The sequence below is a fragment of the Carica papaya genome, chromosome 8, assembly GCF_054855325.1.
Source record: "Carica papaya isolate Zhongbai chromosome 8, ASM5485532v1, whole genome shotgun sequence".
Lineage (NCBI taxonomy): Eukaryota > Viridiplantae > Streptophyta > Magnoliopsida > Brassicales > Caricaceae > Carica > Carica papaya.
In genome coordinates, this window is record NC_142316.1 from 6,466,214 (window position 1) to 6,481,916 (window position 15,703).

The window sequence follows — 15,703 nt, forward strand, 5'->3', positions numbered from 1 at the left end:
CACCTTAAGACCGTTGTTCTTTCTCCGGTCCTTCCTCACTTTCTAGCTTTCTTCCCCTTTAGCACTCTGTCTCTCGGGCTATCTTCAATGAGAAACAAGAAAGCTCACAAATTTCTTTCAATTCCCTCTGCTCTGTTTGCTGCTCCTTTGACCTCTTCTTTCCCCGAGCGAAACCCTAAGGACAACCTCCTCTGCCTCTTCTTCTTTTTTATTACGCAAAAACCCTAAATATCATTAATTGAACAACTTAAAAATTTATATTCTTAATGAATTGTTGAAGGTAATAATTTTAAACCGGTTATAATTTGAAAAAAGAAGTTAAAAAAAAAAAAAAAAAAAAATTTGTCACCCATGTATGTATATACACATGCGTGCTTTTGTATACAAATATATATATATATATTTATACTTGCTCTTTTTTAGGAGATATTAATTTATAAGAGCACAATGATCTAAAAAATTTCATTCTTTTTTTAAGTTATAATTATTGCAAATATCAAAATTTACAATTTTCAAAATTATTATTTGATTAATTAATAAGGCAAATTTAATTGATTAGTAAATAATAAAATAAAATTATTGTTTAATTAACTCGTGCCTCAAATTTGCTTAGACTACTCAATTATTTTAATAAATCTAGTTTTTTCAACGGATCATTTTCACCCATAACCAATCATGTTATTGAAATGTATGAATTTTTCTTTTAAAAAAATAAAACATAATTATCGTTCCTGTCTCATCCCTTCAACCTTCATGCCCAAGCTAGTTAGTGGGTCCTGTTAAAATGTGCATCTTTTCTCTCATTAGAACTTTATTCAACTAGTCTTTAAGAAAAAAGTTATTCAACTATTACAACCACAGGCACAGGCACAGGCCTAGCTATCTTGTTCCACAATCTCTCTCTCTCTCTCTCTCTCTCCCTCTTTAAATTCACCCTTTTTCTTTGACCTGCCTAGCAATTTTGCAATACCAGATAAAAACTCTTGTTTGGCAAATATTTTAACTGCATGACATGGCTTTTAAAGGCAGGATTCTACAAAAAAAAGGGAAGACCATTATAAAGAATGATATGCAAATAATCAAACTGATAACTTACCAATAAATAATGATTAGAAGGAAAGATACATTTACATCAATTTGTCTCTAAAAGAGAAAGTTCATTGACTTCCAGATCTACTAAGCTCTCCTTCCCAAACAATGTGAATCCTACTGTTGCCTGCAAGAATATATGTTTTTCCTCAATAATTAACTCTACCTTATGGGTGAACAAATTTTTAAAGTGTCTATATCACTGTCTAAGAAAAGATAAAAAGGTCAATAAGTCGTCTAGCAAAACTTGCAGGGTCATATTAGTTTTGATATATCAAATTATGTTGATAGAAATAACATACCTTTCCTGTTCTGCGGTTTAGCTTTTTTAGGCTGCCAACAAATTCTGCAAACGTCCCAGATACGACCCGAACAGTTGAACCTGGAGAAAGGCGTTTCTTATCCTTTGTAGACGATGACTCATTCACAAGTGAGTCAGAGGTTTTTCTTGCTCGCCTTTTCGGTTTAGAATCTGAAAGAGAATTTATAACTTCATTGGAAACTACATTAGAGTCTACACTGAGCTTCTCAGAATTTAAGGTTCCTTCTCCCCGCTGCTCTTCTTTGAAAGCTTGATCAGTTTTCTCTTGCTCCTCTTTTGCCTGTCGGAATATTGCTTCCATGTCATCTGCAGCTACTGGCCTGGGTTTGTTTATTTGTCTTTTTCTACAAATGTTGAAAGAAGAGTATCAAATTTGACAACTAGGAAGTAGGAAGTAAACTTGACTGAAATCCTTCACACATAAACCAGGTGTCAATTCAACGGAGTAACTATTTTCCAGGTTGAACCTTTTAACCGGAGACTAAATTAGCTTTAGTTAAGAAATGACAATGATATTTTCAAGTATTAAAGGTTAAGGAGTGTAAATGCTATAAAAACCAAGATGAAAAACAGGATTGAGAGGACCATCAACAAACATCACTTGACGAGAACCGTGATAAGAGGAAAAAGATAGAAAATTGCCGGCTGAACATACTGGTGTTGTTTTGGAAGGAACATGGATTATTTTATTTCCAAAAAAAAAAAAAGAAAAAGGAACGTGGAACCTAGACCACACCTATGATCTTGGCAAGTGTTGTTGACCATGAATGGAGTGAGATCCATATTCGTAATTGTAGAATTCTAGAATAAAAAAATAATAATGTTGTGTGCTTTGTTTAAATGTACTATTGATGTAATTTGATTATGGGGATATCTTATCCATATCTTAGGGAATATTTTATATTTATCTTAAGAGATAATTTATATCTATCATGTGAGATATTTTAAGTATATTCTGAAGAATTTTTTGAGAGAAAACCTCTCATAATTTTTCTATATAAACAACATACAACCTATTGGTAATGTACTCTCAAATTATCGTAGTGGAAAATTTTTTTCTAAATCTTACCCGTGAATGTAGACATACTTACCAAACTGCGTTAAATTTTATATTTTTTTCTTATTTATGCTCTAATTTGTTGTGATTGTATGCGTTGCGAGAATTAATTTTTCCAGCATATAGATTGCGTTGTCTCCTTAAATAAAGGAGAGACAGTTATTCATTAATCAGATCCTCCAATATCTCATCCTAAAATCTATCATTATCTTTCCGAATTAAGGACAGAAAACTAAGGTTTCTTGGTATAATTCTACCTCTATACATTGATGTATCTTCTTCATCATACTAATAAGAACAATTTTGAGAAAACCTTTCAGAAAGTTACAAGGCATCAAATAATGGCACCTCTGCAAATTGCCTTATCTGAAATCCGAACCCAATTTCATGACCAAGTATGGCATGGACATCTCATCATCCAAGGTAACCTCCAATACTGAAGGAGATACGATTGCGAATACTCATTGAGGACCAGAAGGACCATCTATCCTCGTCACAAGTCATAAACTTAACAGCTATAACTACCTTCAATGATCTCAATCAGTGATGATAACTAATTTGCCATCTTTTTAGCATGTATATAGTGCTACAACATCCAATAGAATACACATCAAACCATTTTCAACACTCTCGTCTTAGATCAACAATGATGGACGAGGTTTGTGAGAGTTTAAACTAATTACAATGTTCTCGTAATCAGAAGGTAAGCCTTCAAGAATTTGCAGCACAGAATCCTCCTCAGGAGATCATGTTCAATGGAGGCCAAGAAATCACAAAGGATTTTTAATTTCTGCAAGTAGGCATTAACCCTGGAGATTTTTTTTTAGGGTGTTACAGAACTTAGATTTTAGGTGAAGAAGGCAGAAATTAGCTTGGGCATGGAAGAGATTTTCAACTTCTTTCCCAGTTTGGCAAGTAGTGAGGTTTTTGTTTGGTTTGAGAAGATTACAGAGGCTGTCAAATGAGAAAGTGGCTCATACCAGGAAGGAACTAGGAAATTAACTTGCTGTCTCTCTCTTGGTTTGGTTGACTAAATCATCTGTGATTGCGTGAGGAGGAAAAATGCTAGAGCCATCTATATGATCTGCAATTCCATAGCCAACAAAAATGGGAAGAAGTACGGCTTTCCAGATAAGGAATTTGGTGATAAAGTCTCATTAACTTAGTTCTTTATGTTGGAGACACCAAAGGAAGGATTGTACTTTTGGAGGCCACGGACAAGAGAGAAAGACTGGAAATAAGAGAGGAAGTGACTGGAAAAAAAATATATCATTAGGAGCGGCCTGGTACCATACTTATCTGCCAATGGTATATATAAAGAAGAGTCTTTGGGAGGTTGACAAGAAAGGAAATAAAATAAATACAATAAATACACTCCAAATCTATATTTGAACAAGAGAAGATACATTCAGGATATGTAGATTCTAGGCCTAGTGAGTGCTTCATATTGTGCAACAATGGTATCCAACTGTACATGTTAATTTGAAGCAAAGAGTGCATGCTAATTTAACCTAAAATCACAAGCAAGTTGAATTTAGAAAACACAAAAAATAAATACTCACGTGTTTCCGACCTTCGAACCAATGAAACCTCCAACTCCATCGCATTCTCTTACGAAGTCATGAATCTCTTTGTTTAATACACACCTTAGAAAAATGCATCCTGGAAATAGGGGCTTCGGTTTAACTGAGTAGGAACCATTTTTTAATTTCTTTTTCACCTGGATAGCGGGAGCATAAACCTGACAACAAGCAACGCATGTTGAATTATTTTCCCATAATCAGTCATTATCTCTTTCTCACGTCAAACTTCCAATTGAAAGCAATAGCACCTGCTTAAATGAAAAAGTTAACAAATTCTGAGTGACTTGTAATCAGACAACGGTAAATATACCACACTCAACGCAGTACTAATATAGTCAACAGATTTATAGAATTAAACAATAAGATGATCACCATTATATGATAACTTACAGCATCCATTGTAAGATATCAAATGAAAGAATAAGACTGAAACCTTATATATCTATTGCCTCCCTACTCTCAAGCACCTCCACGCAGCCCCTACCCAGCTGTCACATAAAGAGGGTACAATAATGCTGTACTAGACACTGGAGAGCATGCAAGATTTTGGAATTGAGACAAAATGATTGAACCTGAGGGACAGAGACATGATAAGCAATATGTGGGATGTGGAATGCTTTTTGCCGAAGGATGCACAGCGCTTATCATGAGAATGTGAAGAGTGGCAGAATCAGCAGCAAATGACCATGGTGTTGGCTTTTCCCTAGTCCAATTTGCATGATATTTTGGCAATTGAATAACCACTTACTGCTTCTAGCTTCAATAATTTTTTTCTTTTTGATAAAATGATTAATATATTCTAATTCCAGGTAAAACCAAATATATGAGTTTGAAAGATAATCAAATAAAGCAGTGACTAAAGAAGGTGAAGGAGGAGGAAGAAAAACGTTCCTAGTCAAGTAAGTGTCAATGCAGTTATCGTCCAAGACTTCACTGCAACTTATGGTACCGGTGTTTACCTTATTGGCACAATTCTATAAGTCTGCTGACCGTGCACATTCAGAACCTTTCTAGTAAAGTGACTAAATTGAAATTGCCATAATCTTCACCCAAGTATACATGTACTAACCCTATTAGTTATGTATTTAACTTTTTACATGTGATCTTGCCTTCTGAATATGAATCAACTGATTTCTAACAGAAATGACGTAAAATTTTCAATAATAAATGCTTGGTTTAACAAGCATCTGAAAGTGCAAAAACAGAGCTCCATGTTTTGCACAATAACAAGAAAAACACCTTTCCTGAGTAGTTGTAACAAGGCATGTAAATTATTAAAAAGTACAATCCACCAATTCCTTTACAACTCCTGCAAGTAGAAACATATTCAAGACTTTTGAATGCCAACAATTTGTGGGTTTTCAAGCCTAGTAGAGCATAACAATTTACTTAACAAAAACTAAACGCAACATAATACCTTAGACTGCTTACTTACAAACTCCGATTCTCTTCTAGCATTTATTCACTCTATGTTCACTTATTGCAATTTTTTTTGAGTGAATATACTGTAACAAGGATACTAAAAAACGCACAACTCAGACTGAAACCCACGTAGTGTTACAGAGGAAGGAAAGTATCAAGCATCTAGCGAACGGTTAATACTCAGTGCAAATTTCAGAACAAAATGCTATATCAACCATTATATGCATCTAATTACGGAAGGAGTTTGATAGGAAATAATAACTTGCAGCACATTATCATAATTTACTTCCACATCGTTATTGTCAGTTATTTTGACGTATAAGCAAAGTGATGACGGCATCACTTTGCCATAGATTTCTGTATAGGTGATCATATACAGCAAACCATTAGCCTAAATGCATAAACGTAGCATCTTTAAAACCAAAAAACAAAAATTTAAGGCAAACTCGAAAGCCACAAATAAAAAATAGAAAATTAGAAAGCTAAAGTACCTTGAACTCGATATCAGGAAAGTTCCTAGCCAAGGTGCGAGCGAGTACTTCTGCTGTCTCCTGACCCCTGACCCGGGAAACCCGAACCACCCACCACTGAGGACCCAATAGAGCCAAATTGTCGAGGTTAAGCTCTTCGGTCCAGGAAGCATATCTCTTTTTGGGTTTCTTCAAGAGCCTTTCTTCCACTTCTTCTCTCCAATTGTAAGCTGCTTTGTTCTCTCTCCTCTCTTTCCTCAGCTGCCTCCTCTCTCTCGCTGTGAACTGCTGCGGCTGCTGCTGCCGTTGCTGTTGGGTATTGGTGGAATCGATACTTGAAGAGACTGCTAATGGAATGTGTTTGGTTATACTTATAGAGAAGGTAGGAGAGGGGATGAAGAGTGTAGAGAGGGTGTTGCAGGGCCTCCATTGAAGAAGCCCATGCTTCATCTTCGTTTTGGTGCGATAAAAAGGGGAGGTCTGTGTTTTTCGCGATTTCCTTTTTTCCTGAATTTATGAGCAGTGGACTTTTTAAATTTTGGTTATGCGATTATGGAGTCTTACTTTGAAATAAAAATTTAAGTTATCAAAAATTAAGATATGTTACGATATATTTAAAAAAACATATATTAAAAAGTAATTTTAAATTTTAAAACTATTTAATTTTTAAAAAGAATTTAAATGTATTTTTTGTTTTTATATTAATTGTTTTTATTCGATTTAATCTCTATATTAACTTTGAGGTGGATATATAAAAATTTTTGTTATCATTTTCATAGTTGGAGAGGAAAAAAGAAAAGTAAACAAAGACGAGAGAAAATATTGGGAGAAAGGAAATATAAATATTATGTAAAATATTTATCATATCAAGTGTTATAATAAAAGACATGTGAATATATAGCATGAAAATTTAATTAATATCGCATATTTAAACTTGTGACATGTAATATGATTATTAACATTTAATATTTATTGATGGAGATTGATTAATTCAATTTTTTTCTAAAATTAAAAACTAATTTAATGTAAAATGAGGCATGAACTAAATCAAACAAAAAGAAATAATATAGGAACAAAAGTATACTTCAATTTTTTAAAATTAAAAATTTATGATAATTACATTAAGTTTTAATAAAAGATCAAATAAAGAAGAAAATCTCATAATATTTAATGGTTATAGTCACACAATATCTCTATAACAAGGCTTATATCCATATTTAACTTATAAATTTATGTGATATATATTTTATCGTATCAGAGTTCAAAATTATATTTAACTTATGTAGAGCAGGTGATACATATATTTTTATATAATACTATAGAAGAAACATGTTTTTTAATATTACATGCCAATATTTGTATTGGATTTATATTTTGTCTTATGCTCAAGTTTCTATATTATGGGACTTGATTTAAGTGTCATCCATAGTATATTTCTACCTTATAAAAAAACTACATAATTTGATATGGTATTTTTGTTATATTTATCTATTTACATTGATTAACGAGGAAAATACTAAAGAGTATACGCATTCTATTTAATAAATGAGATAATAATGATCACCACCCTTATATTTTTATAATAAATCACCTTATTGTGATAGAACAAACTGTGTAACCGAAACTACTAATTATTATTTCTTACTTCAATGTCATTTATAACTTTTTTTAATTACTATAGTAGTTATGAAATAATAGATATAGTTGTTGTGCAATGTTAATTGATACAATATTAATATAATAAATATATTATTAGTAACTGAATAAATGAATGACTGTTATATGCAGTGTAATAATTTGTTATTATTTATTTATGTTAATATTTCATTATTTTCTATTTAAACTTAAAATCACACTAGTCTTGAAATAGTTAATATATAACGTAATATATGGTTATCATTTTATTTGTTTATACATAATCCATAACTACCAAATTAGTTCATGACTTCTTCTTTTGTTACTTAGTATGCCTACATCTTAAGTATGAGTTCATTAGTTTTATAAATCATAAGGAATTTTTAAAAAGAATGTGACTTAGGTTTTTAAGCTACACATGAAAAATGATAATCATTTTTAAAATTAAAAATTTAAGTTGTTAAATTAATCATGTCATAACTAATTTTGAGATCTATGGTTGATCATTTATGAAATTTATAACAACCACAACATATATCAAAAAAAAAAATTGAATACTTATGATCCTCTAAGGCTATCTGTTACTCTGAGTATGTTACTTTTGACGTTGATATATAAGATTCATCATCAAAAGAAGTGTATATTTAGTAATTTATTATATATAAAACTAAAGAATATTTATTCAATTAAGAAAAAATTGTGGCTTATTTTTTTAATAAATAAAATTATATATTAAATTGGTCTATCATGAATATTGAATGTCTCCAACATAGTTAATATATAAACTTCAATAGAATATCTATGAGTTATATCTTATTCATGAACTTTAGGGCAGCCATAGTGATTATGATAGCCAATACTACTGTCATGCTTACATCTTGGGTTCCACCACTAAATAATATCTTCAAACTAAATTGTGATACCTCTTTAAGTGATTATAGATGGATGGGGCCCCAGTATGATATGCCAAAACATGTTGGGTGCTATGATATTTACAAAAATGTGACGACCACCTTATTGAGATTGATTAATGTGGCATAAGCTTTAACATTATGCTACAGTATGCAATTGACTTTTAAAATGGGTATTTTCAATATTATGGTGTATGATGATTATCAAAGAGTTATCTCTTTACTTAATTAATCTATTATATTATGTTTGGAGATTAGATTACTTGTTGATGACTTTTTAGCTTTAGCTTAGTTATGTAATGTTGTTACTAGTTCTTATATTTATAAAAAATTATAATTTGGTTGTTCATATTCCTACAAACGAAGTAATTTACAGTCAGGATGAGCATTATTTTATTCAGGAATCACCTGATTTCGTAGCTTCTTTATTGCAAGAGAATATGATATATCTGCTTAGTTGAATGATGATTTTAATTTTTCTCGAAAAAAAAAGTTTCGACACCGTAAGGTTTATTTGGTTATAAAACTAAGGCTCGTAATTACAATGCATGCACTTATTGTTTCTTCAAATGGTATTATGGCATGCACGTGTTGTTTCTCTAAATGGCATTATGGGATGTAACAGGCTAATTTTTTGTCTCATTAAATATAATTTAACGTATATTAGATAATATTGTATAATATAAATTATACTATCTAGGCAACTATTATTTGTAACAAGTTGTGTGCAATTCATTATATTAATTATCAAGATAAATATTATTTCATTTGGCTTAGATTGTAATGAACAAACATATGTTTAGTCATGTAAATTAAAATTTATTTTTAGTTTGTATATGATTAATTATTAAATAAATAATTATGCAATCGTATATTATGGATAACCAGTGACATACTACAATTATTCAGATGATAACAAATTATAATGTAAAGAGATATAATATATTATAATATTAAGAATCAACTAAAACACTTGCATTAACTATAATCTTAAATAAGTTGAGAGAAAACTATTACAAAAGTTTATTGTGAATTATCTTGTATCTAAGTTGGTTAAAAATTTTTGCTCGTGATAATGATATGCGTTGTTAATACGATAACAACACTTTTTTTTTATGAAGAATTCATAAACTTGTTATCATTAAATTATTATATTTATACGCCGTAAATATTTTATTTGGCTTACGATTATTTTTGTGAGTAAACTTCTTAATATATTTTTACTTAAATAAAAGTATTTTAATTAGCTCTTCATAATGCAATATTAATAAAAATGTATAACACTATTAAAATCTTAAATAAAAGATGTTATAGATTAAATGTTTAGTTACTATTTCATATTTGAAATATGAATTATATATTATTTGATGATTTATAATTAATGATTTAGACATGTGATTTTTTATAAATTAATATAGATCGTGATACGTAGATATGTATAACACATTTATATTTTATCGTAACATAGTAATATTATATGGTAATTAACTAATATTGGAATAGATTATTAATTTTTGTATTATTTATAATTTATTAGTTACATTTTATTCTAAATTTGAACAAAACAAAATATGAATACTATACCAACATTTTACTTTTAAGTTAGTTATATATTAAATTTAGGCTACAATTATTTAATTTACAAATGAAAATACAAATTAATTATGTGGAAGATATGAATTAAATTATTTTGGGTACGTATTAAATATATAACTTAGCATAGGATAAAATGAAATCAAATCTAAATTGGTAAAAGAATTAATTTTACCCACCTTATTTTAGACATGGATGACAACCATGCGCGGGATATATATGTACACCTTTATAATTAAAGAATTGACTGTAAGTTTTCATTTCCTCCTTACCTCCAAATATTTTAAAACTTCCCGCGCCATTGCCAAACGCCCTCCATTTTTCTTACTCCCGCCTTCTTTCTCTTCTTCTTCTTCTTCTTCTTCTTCTTCTTCTTCTATCTCCCTCTCAAAATCTCTCCTTCATAATCCAATTCTCTCTCGCGCTAGCTCATTTGATTTTTCTCTTCGTCTCTTTTACCCCTCTTGATTTTTATCTGGTCTTCTACTCCTTCAACCCTCTCTCTCGTTTTGGTCTCAAGAGAAAATGGGGAAGCAGACCAAACCTAAAAGATCGCCCAATATCGGGAAAGGGAAGGTGACTCCAGTGCAGATTGCATTCATAGTGGATCGGTATCTTTCGGATAACAAGTTTTCCGAAACACGATCTGCCTTCCGATCTGAAGCGTCTTCCTTCATCTCCAAATCTTCAGTTCGCGAGGTACCCATCACCGATCATTTTGTTTTTCTTTTATTTATTTATTTATGTTCTTCGGGTTTTTCTTTTTTCGTTTACGAAACCTTGTGCTAATATTCCACGGGCAGGCACCGAAGGGTTTACTGAGTTTGGAGGCAATCCTGAACGAGTATATAGGCTTGAAGGAGCTTAAGGTGATTCTCGAGCAGGAAAGGGCTTGTTTAGATCAAGAGAAATTCAGGGTCCAGAGCCTTTTGCAAGGCATGCAAGATGCGATGAACTCCTACAATGCAAGTGCAAATGTACCTGCTCCTGTGATTCATGCACCTGCTTCTGCTGCAACTCAATCAATGGCCGTGGTTCCTCAATCCAACCCTTCTGGTGGGTATCCTCTTGGTACATAAAATCCCATTGTCTTTTGCATGTTGAAGTTATCTTGATAACTTAGATTGTTTTAGCTTTAGGTAAATGGATCCATCAAGGTTATGATAAAGCATGTTATCCTCCATTCTCTTGCCTACTGATCATTTAAGATTTCAGCTTTGGATCTCTTTTACTTCTAAAGATATTGTTCCTTAAAAGCCTAAGAACATAGGGAGATTAAACCCAAGTATTTGCTGTGCCATTTAGTAGGGGATTACATACTAGATTAGATATGAGAGCGAAGGAAAAATAAATAATTGGATTTTTCTTTCGTCCATAAAATATAATGGCGAAAGACAAACATCATTGACAAACAGATTAAAGTCATTTTTGGATTGTTGTAATATTTGTAATGATTAATAAAAGAAGATTATGCCAGCAAATTATAAAATTTATTTAGTAGATTGATTCATTTATAATAAAATAGGCTTTTGAAAAATGTAAAGTTATTTTTATACATCATGAAAGCAGTGATAATATCTATACACACACACAGCATGTGTGCTCTGCAATAGTATTAATAATTGATGAAAATACAAAATCATAAGTTTTCCTAAATTCACCGAACTGGGTTTAATCACAAGTATCGTTTGTTTGGTATTTAGAGGCATATAACTTGTTTTGATAGTTGAAGTTCATTATTAACTTTTCTTTGTTTTTTTTTTCCTTTGGATTTGGAGATACAAAAGCCAGAAAATATGAAGCGTAGTATGTTTCATTGGACTTTTTTATTCTGTTATTGGAATATAAAACCTGAGCTATTATTTTAATGATTGCAGTAATTCTGTTATCAACTTGAGTTTTTTCTAAAGATAAATTTCGTTCAAGAATTTAAAAATGCAGTGAAATTTGTCAACACCTAAATGAAGGTTGAATTCTACAATTGAATCAAAATGAAGTGTTAAAGATGGTTCTTATTAAATTTCTAAATGGAAAGAAGGGGGATTTTGGCCTGTCTTTTGTTTTTCTCTCATTTTTTCATGTTGATAGTCTTGAATAAAAATTAATAGATGACAATCAGAATAATCTTGTGTGGCTCTTTTTTGTCAGGCCCTCCTGTTTACAACGCCCGAGCTGTGATGCCTGTTTCTGTTCCCTCTAATATCAGAATGGAGTCTGCCAATCTATCCTCAGTAGGACAGTCAGTACCAAGAAAAAGAAAGAGTTCTGAGGCTTGTCCTCCAGTTCCTCCAGCTACTAGACAGACTCGAAGCAAGGTGCCAACCAAATCTGCAAGCATAGGTAGTTCGTTTTTCCTTTTCTTCAAAGCATTTCATCACCCTAATTTATGTACTCATTTTTATTAAATTCAATAGATACTCACCTGCATTTTCTTTTCTGGTAGCTGATAAAGCCTCAAACTCTTGCAATGCATTCAACGCAGCTCAGCCCTCCGTTGTCATTCAATCATTGACTAACAATTATGCAACTGATGGATCACAAGTTGAAGTATTCAGTGTCACTAAGCCCAATCAGCCTTCACTCTCTCCTGCAGCCAATGCATCTTATCCTCAGACTCCACCACAGGCAGTTTCCTCCCAGAATGACAAATCCATCTCTCCCCTGGGCGTCTCTTTGACTGCTAACTGCAGTAACAACAATACTCCTCAGGAGATCACTCCTACAAATTGTACAGTGATTTCAACAGAGAGAATTAGAGTTAGTCCTTTGAAAGGAATGGGATGCTACACCATGGAGAGGACCCATTGTATATCCTCATCACCAGCCAAGGCAAATTCAAAAAGACTGAGTAAAAGAGATCATGTGAAAGGAAGGCTAGATTTTGATGGTTCTGGTGCTATAGTGAGCTCGGACAGACCAATCACTAATGAGATTCTGAAATCAGAATCTGAGAAGGAAATGGATAATATATTTGACATGGATTTACTAAACTTAGATGCATTTGGGGAGAATTTCTCTTTCTCGGACCTGTTAACTGATTTGGATCTTGGCTGTGAAGGAATGGGCTGCCCATGCCAGCCAATTCCAGATGCTTCAGTTAACAATGTTTCAGGGTAATGTTCCTTATCTTGCATATTTAATGGCTAATGATTCTTCCACTGCCTCACAAACATTACTGCTATCCTCAATCTTATGCTTTGTTATATGTATCATTGACAGGTCATCTCCTGAGCCAAGGGATGAAAATCTAGCATCTGATCAGTTTGTGTCAGAATATTCATCAATTGTGACGAAATTGATTTCAGGCAAAGACATGAATATTGAAGGTGATATAATGAGATTTAGTCAATGATGTGGTTTGATCCAGTCCATTTACATGTACTGACCTTGTAAATTCTATTAATGCAGGCTCTGATTCTGTGACTGCAATGAAGTCCGTAACTAAATGCATTAGAATTTTAAGCCCTGGTAAATTCACCATTCTTTTCACCCTTATCCTTTTTGTGGAATTTGGTTAAGATATAATTTTTAATTATTTTTTCTCATTTGTGTTCTTAAACTGCAGCAAAAGGTCGCAAGCAGGAGAAAGTTAGACATGCAGTTGATTAATTGAAGTTTAAGATGGCAAGTAGATTGACATGGTAGTACCTTGGAGGAGATTGCTCGAGACTTTGAGCCTTAAATTTCTGAAGAAAACTGAATTGTGATAGACATTGATTTATAGCAGAGTTAAACAATGGTCTAACTATTGAAAAATAAGTATTTATTCTTCAATACAGAATTTTTTTTCATTTAGCTCCATTCTTGTTTTGTCTCATTTGTATATTCCAACGAATGTTACTGGTGGAAATTGAATAACAGAATGAACTCCAGCATATTATTCATTCAAACTCCGAAGTTTGCTTACAGCTTGGACCAGAATCACATGATGCCCCTTTATGAACCTATATCTGTTCATTCGAGATGTCAATTCGGATTAAGTAGAGTGTGCATCTTGGATTTGAATCTTGAATCAATGCAGGAACTGTAATAGCTTTTCAACTTCATCTGAGCTGCCAATAAAATTTGGTGTGCTTGGTGCATCTGGAAAAGAAGACATAAATTTAAGTGCCAGTATTCATTTTTGGTGGCTGAAAAATGCAATATTTCTACTATTTTCTGCTGTTAAATCAGAGCTCTTGAATCTTTATCATTGTTCAGGGCACAATAGTCATTTTTTCAAGGTTGGATAAATCAATGTCCATCAGAATTCAGTTTTTCAGACATGTTTACCAAATGCCTTGAACAATTTATCAATGTCCATAAAAAACATTGAACAATTTGTTCAAGGCATTTGAATCTTTATCAAAGATAAATTGTTCAAAGGCACAATAGTCAACTCTGCATCGATGTTACTCGCTTAGTCTTGCTTAAACAACCATGTTGTCGAATTCTCAATTTCTAATTGCTTCAACATAAAATGTGGATCCAATTCATTGTTTAATTTTAACCTTTGCATAGTCATTCTACACATTATCTTTGTACCATTAATCAAATGAAAATTTCAAGAACACTTGAAAAAGAATATTTTAAAGTATATTTCCAAAGTTTCTTTTGCTCCATATTAATTTCTGCATTCAAAACTTTCTTGATAAAATGTAATCTATAAATAGATTATAATAAAACTGTAACTTGAGAAAATGATGTCAACTTGGCTGTGTAATTTATTTGTAAATTTACACTTACTTAGTTAGAATAAAAAAAAATCAGTATATATGAAATTGCATGTAGGATTAGAGCAATGCGTTCTAAACTACATTTTATAAAATTTAGAATTTACTGTTTTATTTCCGTATTAGATTAATATACATAATTTTAATCATCTTAAATATTTTTAAAATCATTTTTTGTTTATAACATATCTACATTTGTAAATGAATTTTAGATACATTTTGCATTTGGTTCGTAATATTAATTATTTCGATGATATTCTTTGTTGTACGTATATTTCGAGAGCGAAAAATAATTTCTTCTTAAAATATTAAGAGTAAAGGTCCTAAATAATAATTTTATTATTTAAATTAATAAGATCAGTAAAACGTAATAAAATAAGTCAAACGTACATAAGATAATGAATATGTTGATGATTGCTTATTTTTAGCTAGGTGACAAAGATGGTTAAGTTGTTTGTCATAACTTCACACACTGCCTTTTTTACTTCCCAATAGCTATTAAGAATTAGGTCATAAGAACATTGTGATGGGTGGTTGGTTGAGTAGGCTTGTTCCAAACTTATGTTATAAATGTCAGTTATGATAAAGAGCAACTTCCTTAAATATTGTTATTTGCTTATTTTTAGAATTGATTTTCTTTGTAAGATCTAAATAGTGTTTGACGACCATTTTGAGATCAAAGTCGCATTGGGCCGAAAATTGTAGTACTAAAAATATAGGCAAATGTCACTTGCAGAGACCTTGTCCAGTGAATAATGGACTATTGTAATACTCGAAATTAATTTTAATATACTTAAAATTAATGTATAAATATAATTTTTAAATTTTTATTTAATGTAAAAATGAAGAAAAATAGGTGGATGATGAAATTGAAAATAATTTTAAAAAAAATGGGTGAAAATTTGAATT

At 31.5% G+C, this 15,703-nt stretch overlaps 2 protein-coding genes across 5 annotated transcripts; one reads left to right on the forward strand and one right to left on the reverse strand.

Annotated features, from left to right (window-relative positions):
- Positions 1-98: 98 nt before the first annotated feature.
- Positions 99-6,488, reverse strand: PTAC13 (plastid transcriptionally active 13). Of its 4 annotated transcripts, none has more exons than XM_022041607.2 (5): positions 5,965-6,488; positions 4,031-4,209; positions 1,392-1,755; positions 1,097-1,216; positions 99-224 (listed from the first exon to the last, which is right to left on the reverse strand). In XM_022041607.2, exons 1-4 carry the CDS (start codon positions 6,391-6,393, stop codon positions 1,133-1,135), a joined length of 1,056 nt encoding a protein of 351 aa, XP_021897299.1. In that variant the 5' UTR covers positions 6,394-6,488; the 3' UTR covers positions 99-224; positions 1,097-1,132. The 4 variants fall into 4 exon arrangements, with proteins under 4 accessions (XP_021897299.1, XP_021897302.1, XP_021897301.1 ...); XM_022041610.2 differs by lacking the exon at positions 99-224 and adding an exon at positions 775-1,033 and having other exon boundaries at positions 1,132-1,216; XM_022041609.2 differs by lacking the exon at positions 99-224 and adding an exon at positions 775-1,033 and having other exon boundaries at positions 1,126-1,216.
- A 3,857-nt stretch (positions 6,489-10,345) lies between these two features.
- Positions 10,346-13,877, forward strand: LOC110814279 (uncharacterized). Its single transcript, XM_022041693.2, has 7 exons — positions 10,346-10,781; positions 10,886-11,138; positions 12,231-12,422; positions 12,526-13,195; positions 13,302-13,408; positions 13,491-13,550; positions 13,648-13,877. The coding sequence occupies exons 1-7, from the start codon at positions 10,608-10,610 to the stop codon at positions 13,689-13,691; spliced, it is 1,500 nt and encodes a 499-aa protein (XP_021897385.1). The 5' UTR covers positions 10,346-10,607; the 3' UTR covers positions 13,692-13,877.
- Positions 13,878-15,703: the final 1,826 nt, after the last annotated feature.